This window comes from Pipistrellus hanaki (assembly GCF_964339955.1).
Source record: "Pipistrellus hanaki genome assembly, chromosome: X".
NCBI lineage: Eukaryota > Metazoa > Chordata > Mammalia > Chiroptera > Vespertilionidae > Pipistrellus > Pipistrellus hanaki.
The window spans coordinates 86198588-86210628 of NC_140524.1; the positions used below are offsets into that span (position 1 = coordinate 86198588).

The window sequence follows — 12041 nt, forward strand, 5'->3', positions numbered from 1 at the left end:
TGGTTTCATGAAAAACCTGTCCAAAGTTTGCTGTGAGAGGCGTTCGTTATGCGAGGCACCACTGTAATAAACCCTGGCTAGTGTGGTTCAATTGGTTGGAGTGTCATTCCATACACAAAAGGTGGCAGGTTCAATCCCTCATTAGGGACCGTGTGGGAGGCAACCAATTTATGTTTCTCACATTTATGCTTCTAACATTGATGTCTCTCCCCCCCCTCTCTCTCCCCCCTCCTCCCACACCTCCTCCCCCTCTTCCTCAAAATCAATCCTATATAATAAAAGGCTATTATAATATGAAAATCAACTGAACTGTGGAACAACCAGTCACTATGACATGCACTGACCACGAGCGGGCAGATGCTCAAGGCAGGAGCATGAATGTCATGTACCAGGTCTCTAGTTTTTTAAATAAAAGGAAAATAAGGATTAAAAAGTAGGTTGGTTAATTGACCCTTGTGCTGCTAGTTGATTTATGATTTCATTATTACTGCACGAGTTGCCTTATTTACATGGGTGCTTAACTCAACTAGTGTCAGTATGCTTGGGGGTAAATTTCCTCTGCTTAAACTCTAATCACACATTCTGCCATTTTAGCACCTGTGCCAGTGGCATCAGAGCTAGGTAAAAGCCTAGCTGGGAAGGTCTGACTATTGATGGTCCACCAACATCATTTTTTAAAAGAAAGAATTACATATTTCCCCCCACCCCCCAGTTATTTCATTTAGATATTGGGCTTCTTTCACTCAGACTGGAAATTCAAACCTTTTGGCTTCAAAGTACAGAGAGAATATAAGGCAAACAGGACAAGCATGCTTTGTGGTGATATTATCAAGTCCTTGTATCCTTATTTTATTATTTCAGACATCAAAATACTTGTGCTGCTTTAGAGAAGTGATGTGATAGCCCTTGGGAAAACATGAGTAATTATATATATATATATATATATATATATATATATATGTAGGATTTCTCAAGACTGGAAAAGTATGGTTGCCAAATAATACTACTATGTATTTTTAATGTATCAGCTTTTTTTTAACAATTAACTGAAATTGAAGTTTGGGGGTTGGGGGTTGGCTTTTCTTGTGTTTAAACCAATGATGACTATATTACATCAGAAAAGTCTTTGGCTAGGTTTCCAACCTTCCACTTTAATATATTAATGGTTTCTCCTTGAATAAAATGAAATATGTAATTAAATGTAACCATACCTTAATTTCTTTTAATAGAAAATGACTGCGGTGTTGGAAGACCATTGCTATTGGAAAGCCGGTTAGCATCCATTTCCTAAGAGAAACTTGACCACCATTTGCTCTGGCATGGCGCAAAGCAGTCCACAGCTTGATATGCAGGTTCTCCTTGACCTCCGACAACGTTTCCCTGAGATTCCAGAGGGTGTGGTGTCTCAATGCATGCTACAGGTAGATTACCCACCAATGATAGTGATATTAAGATATATTTTACCTTATTAGAGCTGGCATTGTGTTGTGGCAACTAGAACTCTTGTTAAATTTTCTTGTGTAGGGAGCAAGGGTGACAGAGCAGGATTTCTTAACTTCGGTGCTATCAACATTTTAGATTGGATAATCTTTGTTGTGGTGGTAAAAAAAAAATGTAGCAAATAAGATTCTCCTCATATATCAATTGCTTGGGCTGTGTCATCAGTCCCTAAAACTGTAGAATTGAATTTTGAGTCTCAAATTTATAACTTGTTGGACTACGTACTTTTGAGTCTATTTTTGAAAGTTTGTAGAGTTCACTCTCTTTCTTACTGTTTTTCTATTTAGTAAATGCCACTAAGGCCACTTTCTTTAACCACATTCATTTTGTCTTGTCTTCTAGTGAAATAAAGACCTTTTATCTCTGATAGACCATGTCTTCCCTAGTCATTCCAACTTTACTGGGCATCTTCCCTTTGTCTAGTCCAATGTTTTGCAGGGAACTTGCAGAAATGTCTGGCCTTCCCTTTGTTCCTTTCCTATCTATTATCTATCTATCTATCTATCTCCTTATCTCCCTATCTGTCTGTCTATCTAAAAGGCTAATATGCACCCTAACATGTTTGGCTCCATGGCTAGAGTGTTGGCCTGCGGACTCAGGGTCCCAAGTTCGATTCCAGTCAAGAGTATGTACCTTGGTTGCAGGCACATAACCAGTAGGGAGTGTGCAGAAGGCAGCTGATGAATGTGTCTCTGTCATTGATGTTTCTATCTACCGATATCCCTCTCCCTTCCTCTCTGTAAAAAATCAATAAAATATGTTTAAAAAAAACACAAACAAATAAAATTTAAAAAAAAATAAAAGGCTAACATGCAAAGTGTCCCCTCGGGAGTTCAGCTGGGAGTTTGATCACTCGCGATGATGTGCGCTGACAACCAGGGGACAGCGTGGAGTGAAGGAAGGCCTGGCTGGCAGCCAGGGAAGGAAGGCCCTGGCCGGCCGCCCGGAAAGCCTGATCGGCCCTGATCACCGACCAGGCCTAGGGACCCTGCCTGTGTATGAATTTCATGCACCCAGACTCTAGTTATTAATAATTAGCTTATTATAATGATATCAAAAGTATTTCCCACTGGAATGAATCCAGGTCGAGCTCTGGTTTAAAGCACTAGTAATCTCCTTGGGCCCCACCTAGCTCTGATCTTTTTATTTTATTTTACTTAGTTCTTTTTTTAAAAAATATATTTTATTATTTTTTTTTACAGAGAGGAAGGGAGAGGGATAGAGAGTTAGAAACATCGATGAGAGAGAATCATCAATCAGCTGCCTCCTGCACACCCCCTACTGGGGATGTGCCCACAACCAAGGTACATGCCCTTGACCAGGATTGAACCTGGGACCCTTCAGTCCACACAGGCTGCCGCTCTATCCCCTGAGCCAAATCGGTTAGAGCTTTACTTAGTTCTTTATCACCTGTAATTTTTCATGGCTTAGTTGTTTTCATGTTACTTACTAAACTGAAGGAATGGATCTATAAATTCAACTCAATGAACATTTGGTGATAACTTACATTGTCATTTTCTTCCTTTGGAATTAATAGAGTTAATTGATAGGGAACTTACCTCCTACTGGGTCAGGAAATATATGGTATTCAGTAGTTTGCATTTTAAAACAGAAACCTTACATCCTGTCTCAGGGCTATCATCCCTCAATTTAGGATCACTCTGAAAGTATGATACTTTTTTTGCATCGGTCCTTTCTAGAGAGTTCATATACTGTATTTCTTCATAAAATTATAACCTCTTTAACTAAACAGTTTTTAAAAATATATATATATTTATTGATTTTTAATAGAGAGGAAGGGAGAGGGAGAGAGAGTTAGAAATATCGATGAGAGAGAATCATTGATCAGCTGCCTCTTGCACACCCCCTACTGGGGATGTGCCCTCAACCAGGGTACATGCCCTTGACCAGAATCGAACCTGGGACCTTTCTTTTTTTTTTCTTTTTCTTTTTTTAACTGTTTTTTTTTTTTTTCCAACCGAGGCTCCGCCCGCCTGGGCGGGATTCTGACTTAGAGGCGTTCAGTCATAATCCCACAGATGTTAGCTTCGCCCCATTGGCTCCTCAGCCAAGCACATACACCAAATGTCTGAACCTGCGCAAACCTGGGACCTTTCATCCGCAGGCTGACGCTCTATCCACTGAGCCAAACCGGTCTCAGCTAACTAAACAGTTTTAATTTGTCTTATTCTTCATGCTTGCTGTTTGAAAAGTTTTTAATTCATTTTTTGTAAGTTATTTACCAGGTTAAATATGACATTTGAATCTATTCTGGTGGTATTCTTTTTAAAATACTTAAATATCTTTTTTTGTGATTTAAATTTTTTTCATAGAAAAATTTACTCAACTTGTCACTGTAGACATATTTGAAATAAGCTGACAAAACTAACTTTGTATCATTTTGAATTTTGGTCCTTTTTGCAACAATACTAATTAGGCTACCTATTTCAGTGTAGAAAATATGAAATTTCTGGACCATTAATACAAATGTCAAATAGTGAAGTGTCCATAACTGCTTTAGGTTTCAAATAAAACTCACAAGTTTGTGTTCTCCTCTTAATCCATTGGTTTATAAAAATACTTTAAGGAGATAATCTTATTTTCACTTTTCATATTTTTTTTCCTTCAGCTATGTAAGTGATATTTGAATCCTTTGGCTCCAATTTTGCTTAATATCTAGCTTTTCTCCCTTGATCAGCATGATTTCCAAGAAAGATAAGAAGAAACCCAGACTTTGAATTCTAATTATTTTCTTTTTAAAATTTAACATTGTGTATTTTTTCCTGTGGATCATAAAGTATTTTTAAAAGTATTTGAATTTGATTTCAGAGAGGAAGGGATTTATATGCCCTGGCCCGTTTTGCTCACTGGTTAGAGCATCAGCCTGCAGAAGGGTCTCAGGTTCAATTTCTGGTCAAGGACAGGTACCTCATAACTCAGTTACAGGCTCAATCCCTACCCCCCAGGTTAGTGCTCCTGTTGAAGGCAACCAATCTGTGTCTCTCTCACATTGATGTTTCTCTCTCCACTACTACTCTCTCTCAAAATCAATGGAAAAAATATTATCTGGTAAGGATTAAAAACATAAAAACTTTATATAAGGAAAAGGATAAAATTTACTTGTAGAATGTTTAGAACATTAATTCTTTAAATTTCTGATACTTCATTTTGCAAAGGTTTGTTTGACCAAATCTCCTATTGCTCCCTAAAGCTTTAGTATAGTAATGTACTTTTGGCCTAATATCCTCTCCCTGACATTGTTGCGATTTGGGGGAAAGAGCATTGCAAGCCAGGAAACTAAGAATCTAGACCTGGCTCTCCTATTAACCAGTTAAGTACTTGTTGTCAAGCCATGTAATTTTCCAGGCATCTCTTTTCTTATCAGTAAATGAGTTGCTCTGGAGTAGATGAAACCTAAGAGTTCTCACAGCTCTAAAATTGCAGCATTGCCTGGCTGGTGTAATGACCTATGAATCAAGAGATCAGGGATTGAGTCCCCAGTAGGGGGAGTACAGGAGTTATCCGATCAATGATTCTCTCTCATCAGTGACGTTTCTATCTCTCCCTCTTCCTTCCTCTCTGAAATAAATTTTAATAACTAAAATTGTAGCGTTGTATGTCCTGTCTTAGGTTTAACCTTAGGTAGTTCTCGGCAGAACTACAGAGAAGGTAGTGATAATTAAGAAACATTAATAGATTATTTCTTTAAGATTTTTTTTAATGTTTTTATTGATTTTAGAGAGAGATAGAAACAACCATTGATGCATTAACATTGATCAGCTGCCTTGTACATGCCCCCTGCTGAGGATCGAGCCCACTACCCTGGGCATGTGCCCTGACTGAGACTCAAACTGGGGACCTCTTGGTGCATAGGAAGATGCTCTACCACTGAACCACATTGACCAGGATTTTTTTTTAATTAAAAATATTTTAATTGATTTTAGAGCCCAGCCAGCGAAGCTCAATGGTTGAGCATCAACCTATGACCCAGGAGGTCATGGTTCCATTCCCAGTCAGGGCACATGCCAGGGATGCGGGCTCCATCCCCAGTAAGAGGACTGCAGAAGGCAGCTAATCAGTGATTCTCTCTCATCATTGATGTTTCTATATCTCTCTCCCTCCATCTCTGAAAACAATAAAATATTTTTAATTGATTTTAGAGAGAAAGGGAGAGGAAGAAGAAAGAGTGACAATGATGTGAAAGAGATACATCTGTTGGTTGCCTCCTGTACACACCCTGATCGAACCCAGCCCTGCCTGTGCACAAGATGGATGACACTCCACACTGGCCAGGGGGAGAAAACAGATTATTTCAAAATCAATGAATAATAGTGTTTTAGGCTAATAATGTAGGTCTGAATTTTATATTTTAATGGAAACTATCTTATATCTTAAAATTTAAAAAGAGAGAACCTGTTAATATCAATAGTTTCATTACTGTCGATTGGAACATCTAAAATGTTTGCTATTATCTTATCTGTGTGTGTATAACTCAAAAAATTAAAATCCTTAAATGATTTTGAAAGTTTACCAAGCTACCTTTCATCAAGTAAAAAGACTGTAAAATTGTGAAGAATTTCATTAAGTCAGCCAAGACCTGGTCTTGTGTTAAATCACCGTAACTTTGGCAAAGTCTTGGCGTCATAGTTCAAAAAGTGGCCTTTTTTTTTTTTTTTTTTACTGATTTCTTTGTTTAGCTTTATCTTTCATAGTGATAGAGACAGTTGAAGTTATATAGGGATAACTTTGGTTAAAAGAAAAGTGAAGGCTGCTTGTTAGTTTTTTTCTTTTGTGATTTCAGTGCCTTTAGAAAACTAAAGCATGGTTATTTTCATGTTTAAATATTAATGATGGCTATTATTTATACTTATATATTGCAGTAATTGTGGCGAATACAAGATTAGCCCAACATTTTAATTTTTTGAGATGTGACAAGTATAAATGAGTCCTGGAATTGGAGTCAGAAAAGTTGGGCTTGAGTCACAGTGTTCATTAGTGGGTACTTTATATTTCAGTAGCAATAAAGGTAGCACTAGTCATGTAAACTAAATGTCTATAAAATTATCGTTTAAGATCTCCCTTTCAGGATAGATGATCATGAAGAATTTTGTGCTTAAAATACTCTTCTCTGCTAATTCTGTGACAATCATATTTGCATAACTCTCAGGCAAAGCTTGACTTCCACGGTTAGGACTTTTTAATTTTGCCAATTTACCTTAACCAATTTTCTTCCCTAGAATAACAACAATCTTGAAGCCTGTTGCCGAGCCCTTTCCCAGGAGAGTAGCAAGTACTTATATATGGAATACCATAGTCCAGAAGACAACAGAATCAATAGAAATCGCCTTTTGCATATTAACCTGGGAATCCATTCTCCTAGTAGCTACCACCCAGGAGATGGAGCACAACTTAATGGTGGTCGAACACTGGTACATAGTTCAAGTGATGGACATATTGATCCACAGCATGCAGCAGGTAAACAATTGATATGTTTAGTTCCGGAACCACACTCAGCCCCAGCTGTTGTGGCTGCTACTCCAAACTACAATCCATTTTTTATGAATGAACAGAACAGAAGTGCAGCTACTCCTCCTTCACAGCCACCTCAACAGCCATCTTCGATGCAAACAGGAATGAATCCGTCTGCTATGCAAGGGCCTTCACCTCCTTCATACATGCACATACCTCGGTATAGTACAAATCCAATTACTGTTACAGTATCCCAAAACCTCCCTTCTGGACAGACTGTACCAAGAGCTTTACAAATCCTTCCACAAATTCCAAGCAATCTCTATGGGTCTCCTGGTTCTATTTATATTAGACAGACATCTCAGAGTCCATCCGGAAGACGAACTCCTCAGAGTACCCCATGGCAGTCTTCACCACAGGGCCCAGTGTCTCATTATAGCCAACGTCCTCTACCTATTTATCCACATCAACAGAACTATCAACCTTCTCAGTATTCTCCCAAACAACAACAGATCCCTCAGCCTGCTTACCATTCGCCACCTCCTTCGCAGTGTCCTTCACCCTACAGCTCTCCACAACATCAAGTGCAACCTTCACCGTTGGGCCACCCGAGTTCCCATGTCTTTATGCCCCCGAGTCCTTCAACTACTCCACCTCATCCTTATCAACAAGGACCTTCTAGCTATCACAAACAGGGAAACCATTCAATAGCTTATCTCCCATATACAACACCTAGCTTACCCAAAGGATCCATGAAGAAGATAGAAATTACAGTTGAACCCTCTCAAAGGAGTCCTTCACCTATCAGTAATCAGCCGTCTCCACGGAATCAGCATTCGCTGTACACAGCCACCACTCCACCCTCAAGTTCTCCTTCAAGAGGGATATCAAGTCAACCAAAACCTCCATTTAGTGTTAATCCTGTGTATATTACATATACACAGCCAACTGGACCTTCATGCGCTCCATCACCATCTCCTCGGGTAATACCAAACCCAACTACAGTTTTTAAAATTACCGTAGGCCGAGCAACGACTGAAAACCTTTTAAATTTAGTGGACCAAGAAGAACCTTCTGCAGCCCCAGAACCTATTCAGCCTATTTCAATGATACCAGGCCCTTTGGGAGAAAAGGGAAGCCATAAATATCACAGGAGTTCTAGTTCTGGATCAGATGACTATGCCTATACACAAGGTACTTTTATCCCTTTTATGAAATTTAATCTTTATGGTTGGGGTGGGAAATGAAGGAATAAATGTTAGCTATTTAGTTTTAATTAGATGTTTAGTAGTACTGTTTATTAAATAGTGGGTAGTAACATTGCTATTAAGAATAAAGTTAGTGCTTGAGAGCCATCTACAGACTTAATTTTAAAATATGAAAATGTAGAGTAGTAACCTAATAAGTCACTACTGACTGTTCTTTTAGGAAGAACAGTCGTGAGAAAAATAATTTTTTAGTGAAATCAATACTGTTAAAAATACAGAATGGGGGGAAAAGATTTATAGAGGCTAGACTAAAGTTTATCAAGGTGAAAGAATTTGAGCCTTTTCTAAAAGGATGGCTTGAAGGATGCAATATTTATAAGAAGTTGGATTGATAATGAAGAACATTGTTAGATTACAAATGGACCTTAGTATATATGCATGGCCCTTCAACACAGACAATGGGGCAGTGAGGTCCTGGGGTGGGGGGTAGGGCGGTCTGGAGGGAATCAGTGGGGGAAAAACGAGACATATGTAATACCTTCAACAATAAAGAATTATTTATTAAAAATGGACCTAAGTGCTAGTAAATAGAATAGAGTTTTTAAAAAGTCTATTCAGATTGTTTTAAGACATCAGAATTTAATGAAAAGAACATCAGTATGCCTGGTATTTAAAATGAGGAGAATTTTAGGGAAACTATGGATAACAGAACAAGAGGGACATATAGATAATGTCATTTTGGCAGCAGTTACAAGCGAAATTAAAGCAGATATGAACATAGGCTAGCATTAGAAAGACATGAAAATTAATGCCAATTGAAGTTGGATTACAGGGTTCCTTACAGGTATTCTGTATATTAGCTATGCATATAGAAATTTCCTGCTCACTTGTTCAATATTATTCTCTGCAATTACTTTATCTGTAATGCTATAGCCTTGCTGTTGCATCAGAGAGCAAGGATGGAGAGGTTAGCAAAGCAATTGAAACTTGAGAAAGAGGAGTTAGAACGATTGAAGGCTGAAGTTAACGGTATGGAGCATGACCTAATGCAGAGACGGCTCAGAAGGGTCAGCTGCACCACTCCGAGTCCAACGGTAAGTTGGGATGTGTTGGATAGGATGTGTTGGGGGTGTTCTATCTGACAGAGTTTTTTGTTTTTACACAGTAGATGAAGAACTTTCGCTTTCAATAATTCTAATTAAAATAATTTGATGCTTTATTTTTTTCATATGTATGAATTCCATAGGCTCATTAGTATTTTTAAATACTGATGATTATAATCAAGCTATAGATCTCATTTACAAAAATTGCATTGTGTCAAAATAGAAATGAAGAGTGCACCCTGAGCAAATATTTCATAAATTGTTCTCGTGAATTCTTCTAAACATACATATTTTTCCAAGCATTAAAAAATTATTTTTCTAAGTATGTTAATTTATATGAGCTACAGTGAGATCAATATGAATTTTGGGAGTGTTGACTATAGACTTTATTAAGGCAGAGCAATTTTGTTATGTATAAATAATTGTAGAAACTAAAATAATCGTATTGACAATAGTCCTAACAGGAACTACTCTAATGAAAAGATTTTGAATAATATAGTTTTAACATGTTGGTTAATCTATAATAATAAAAGCATAATATGCTAATTAGACTAGACAGCCAGACATCCTTTTGGACAACCTTCTAGATGAAGCTGCGGCTGCAAGGGCCGAGCCCTTTGCACGAGTTTTGTGCATCAGGCCTCTAGTATTTAATAAAGATCTTAAACAGTTTTGAAAATTTTGAAACAAGTCTCTAAAATATTGGGACATCACAGATTTTCTCTGATCCAACCACCTATAATTTGACCTTTTAATGTTCAGTCAACAACCATATTTCATAATTTGTGATTATGGTCCAATGTTAGGTGCTTAGTTCATACCTGCTGGTGGGAAGAATAGATCCATCAACCTATAAGAGAACTCATATGTTAACTAGTTTCTGTTTATACTCAGTGCACTTCTCTGCTCTATCATATTCCTCCTGCTGGAATGCCATTCTAAAACTCTGCATGTACAAATCCTGCCTGTTTTCCAATCTCTACTTTTTTCTCAGAGCCATTCCTCATTTTATTACCCTCTCTAAACTAAGGGTAATCTCTCTCTCAAAGTTTATAAGTTTAGAGAAGTGGGCATATATGTTAGGCCTCTTACAAACAGATTGAAGGAAAAAAGGGTAAGAAACCACTGCCCTAAACAGTATAATATTGTATAAGCAGAGAGGAAAGGGGAAGCCATTTTAGAAAGGAAAAGAACATGAGGCAAAGGAGATTTGAAGTCAAGATAGAGACTTTCAGGAAGCAGCAATTAACAGTTCTTTCTCTCACATAAGCTGAGATTTCTGATGTCTTAACAGTTTCATGTTCATAGGTCGAATGGGGCTTAGATATTGAACACTAGGTTGAAGTGTTTGAATTTTATTCTGCTGGTCATGTGGAACCAGTAGATGTTTTTGAGAAACAGGCATATTTTTTGTTTGTTTTTATTTCCTCACCCAAGGACATGCTTAGGAGAGAGGAAAAGGGAGAGAGAGATAAACATGTATTGGCTGCCTTCCATACGTGCCCTACCCAGGGATTGAACCCATAACCCAGGTATGTGTTCTGACCCATTGAACTGGCAAGCTTTCAGTGCACAGGATGACACTTAACCAACTGAACCACACGGGTCAGGGCTGAGAAACAGGCATATATATATATATATATATATATATATATATATATATATATGTCTAAGGGACTGTCCAACTGTCCAACCAGTAGCTATGATGCACAATGACCACCAGGAGGCAGATGCTCCAACCAGTAGCTATGACACACACTGACCACCAGGGGGCAGACACTGAACACAGGAGCTGCAGTGACTTGGCAGCTGCAGTTCTTGGGTAACACACCTGGAACCAGAAAGGAGGGAGCCCAATTCTGGGAACCATCCTCTCACAATCTGGGACCCCTCAAGGTATATCAGAGAGCTGGTTTCGGCCTGATCCCCAAAGGCCAGGCAAAAGGACCCCACTGGTGCAGGAATGCACCGGGCCTCTAATATTTAATAATTTAGTGAAATTTTTTTCTAATACTAAAAACTCTTAGACTATTACAAAACTATCTTGAACTGAAAGGTGATATTTCTGCCTCATTTTTTCTCACTTGAAATCTTAACTGAATCCTTTGATGGAGGGAGATACTGAAGAATGTAATTCATACAAGAAAGCACCTGTGATTTTTGGGCACTTGGGAGTCCTTTAGGTACTTGTAGGGCATCAACTTTCTTAGCAAAGAAGTTATTTTCTCTAACAAAACCATATAAGCTTTGATTGTCAACCACTGCTGTGTGATAACCCCTACTAAATAAAGCCCTGTTGGTTTTTTTGTTGTTGGAAGTAGAGAACTGTCTAATGTAGCATAGGTTAGTGTTTCTAAAAAACCCAGGTTTTAGGTGAGAGCTTTTATTGATGACACTTTAGAAAAAAGAGGAACTTGGTAAAACTGCTGTCCTGGGCTGTAATTTATTTTTAACTTTTTATTATAGAGAATTTCAAAGATAATAAAACTGAACTCTTATGTAGCCCCCATGTAGCCATCAGCAAACTTCAGAAATTGATAGCTCGTGTGGGTGATAGTATTTGAGAAGTGAGAAATTTGAGTGTGTGATTTCCCCTGTGTTTCTGCTCCTAGGCCCTACAGTAAAATGGAAGACTATTAGGATTGCATGGCTGAGGGACAATTATGGCTAAGTCAGTAAGCTCTCAATTCAGGCGTGAACTTGAATCCTACTTCTGCTGCTCTCATGTCACTCATATATCCTTGGATATGTAACCTTCTCT

General features: G+C 38.1%; 1 protein-coding gene across 12 annotated transcripts in view; it reads left to right on the forward strand.

The window, feature by feature from the left end:
* The window catches only part of TAB3 (TGF-beta activated kinase 1 (MAP3K7) binding protein 3), a 74150-nt gene that overhangs the window by 31186 nt on the left and 30923 nt on the right, over positions 1–12041 (forward strand). For 11 of the 12 annotated variants that reach the window (XM_084869588.1, XM_084869589.1, XM_084869583.1 and 8 more), the window contains 3 exons: positions 1230–1421; positions 6738–8163; positions 9111–9271. In XM_084869588.1, coding sequence (XP_084725714.1) covers positions 1320–1421; positions 6738–8163; positions 9111–9271 — 1689 coding nt within the window. In that variant the 5' untranslated portion in view covers positions 1230–1319. Of the gene's footprint in view, positions 1–1229; positions 1422–3872; positions 3894–6737; positions 8164–9110; positions 9272–12041 lie in introns of those variants that run through there. The other variant, XM_084869584.1, reaches the window with a different exon arrangement.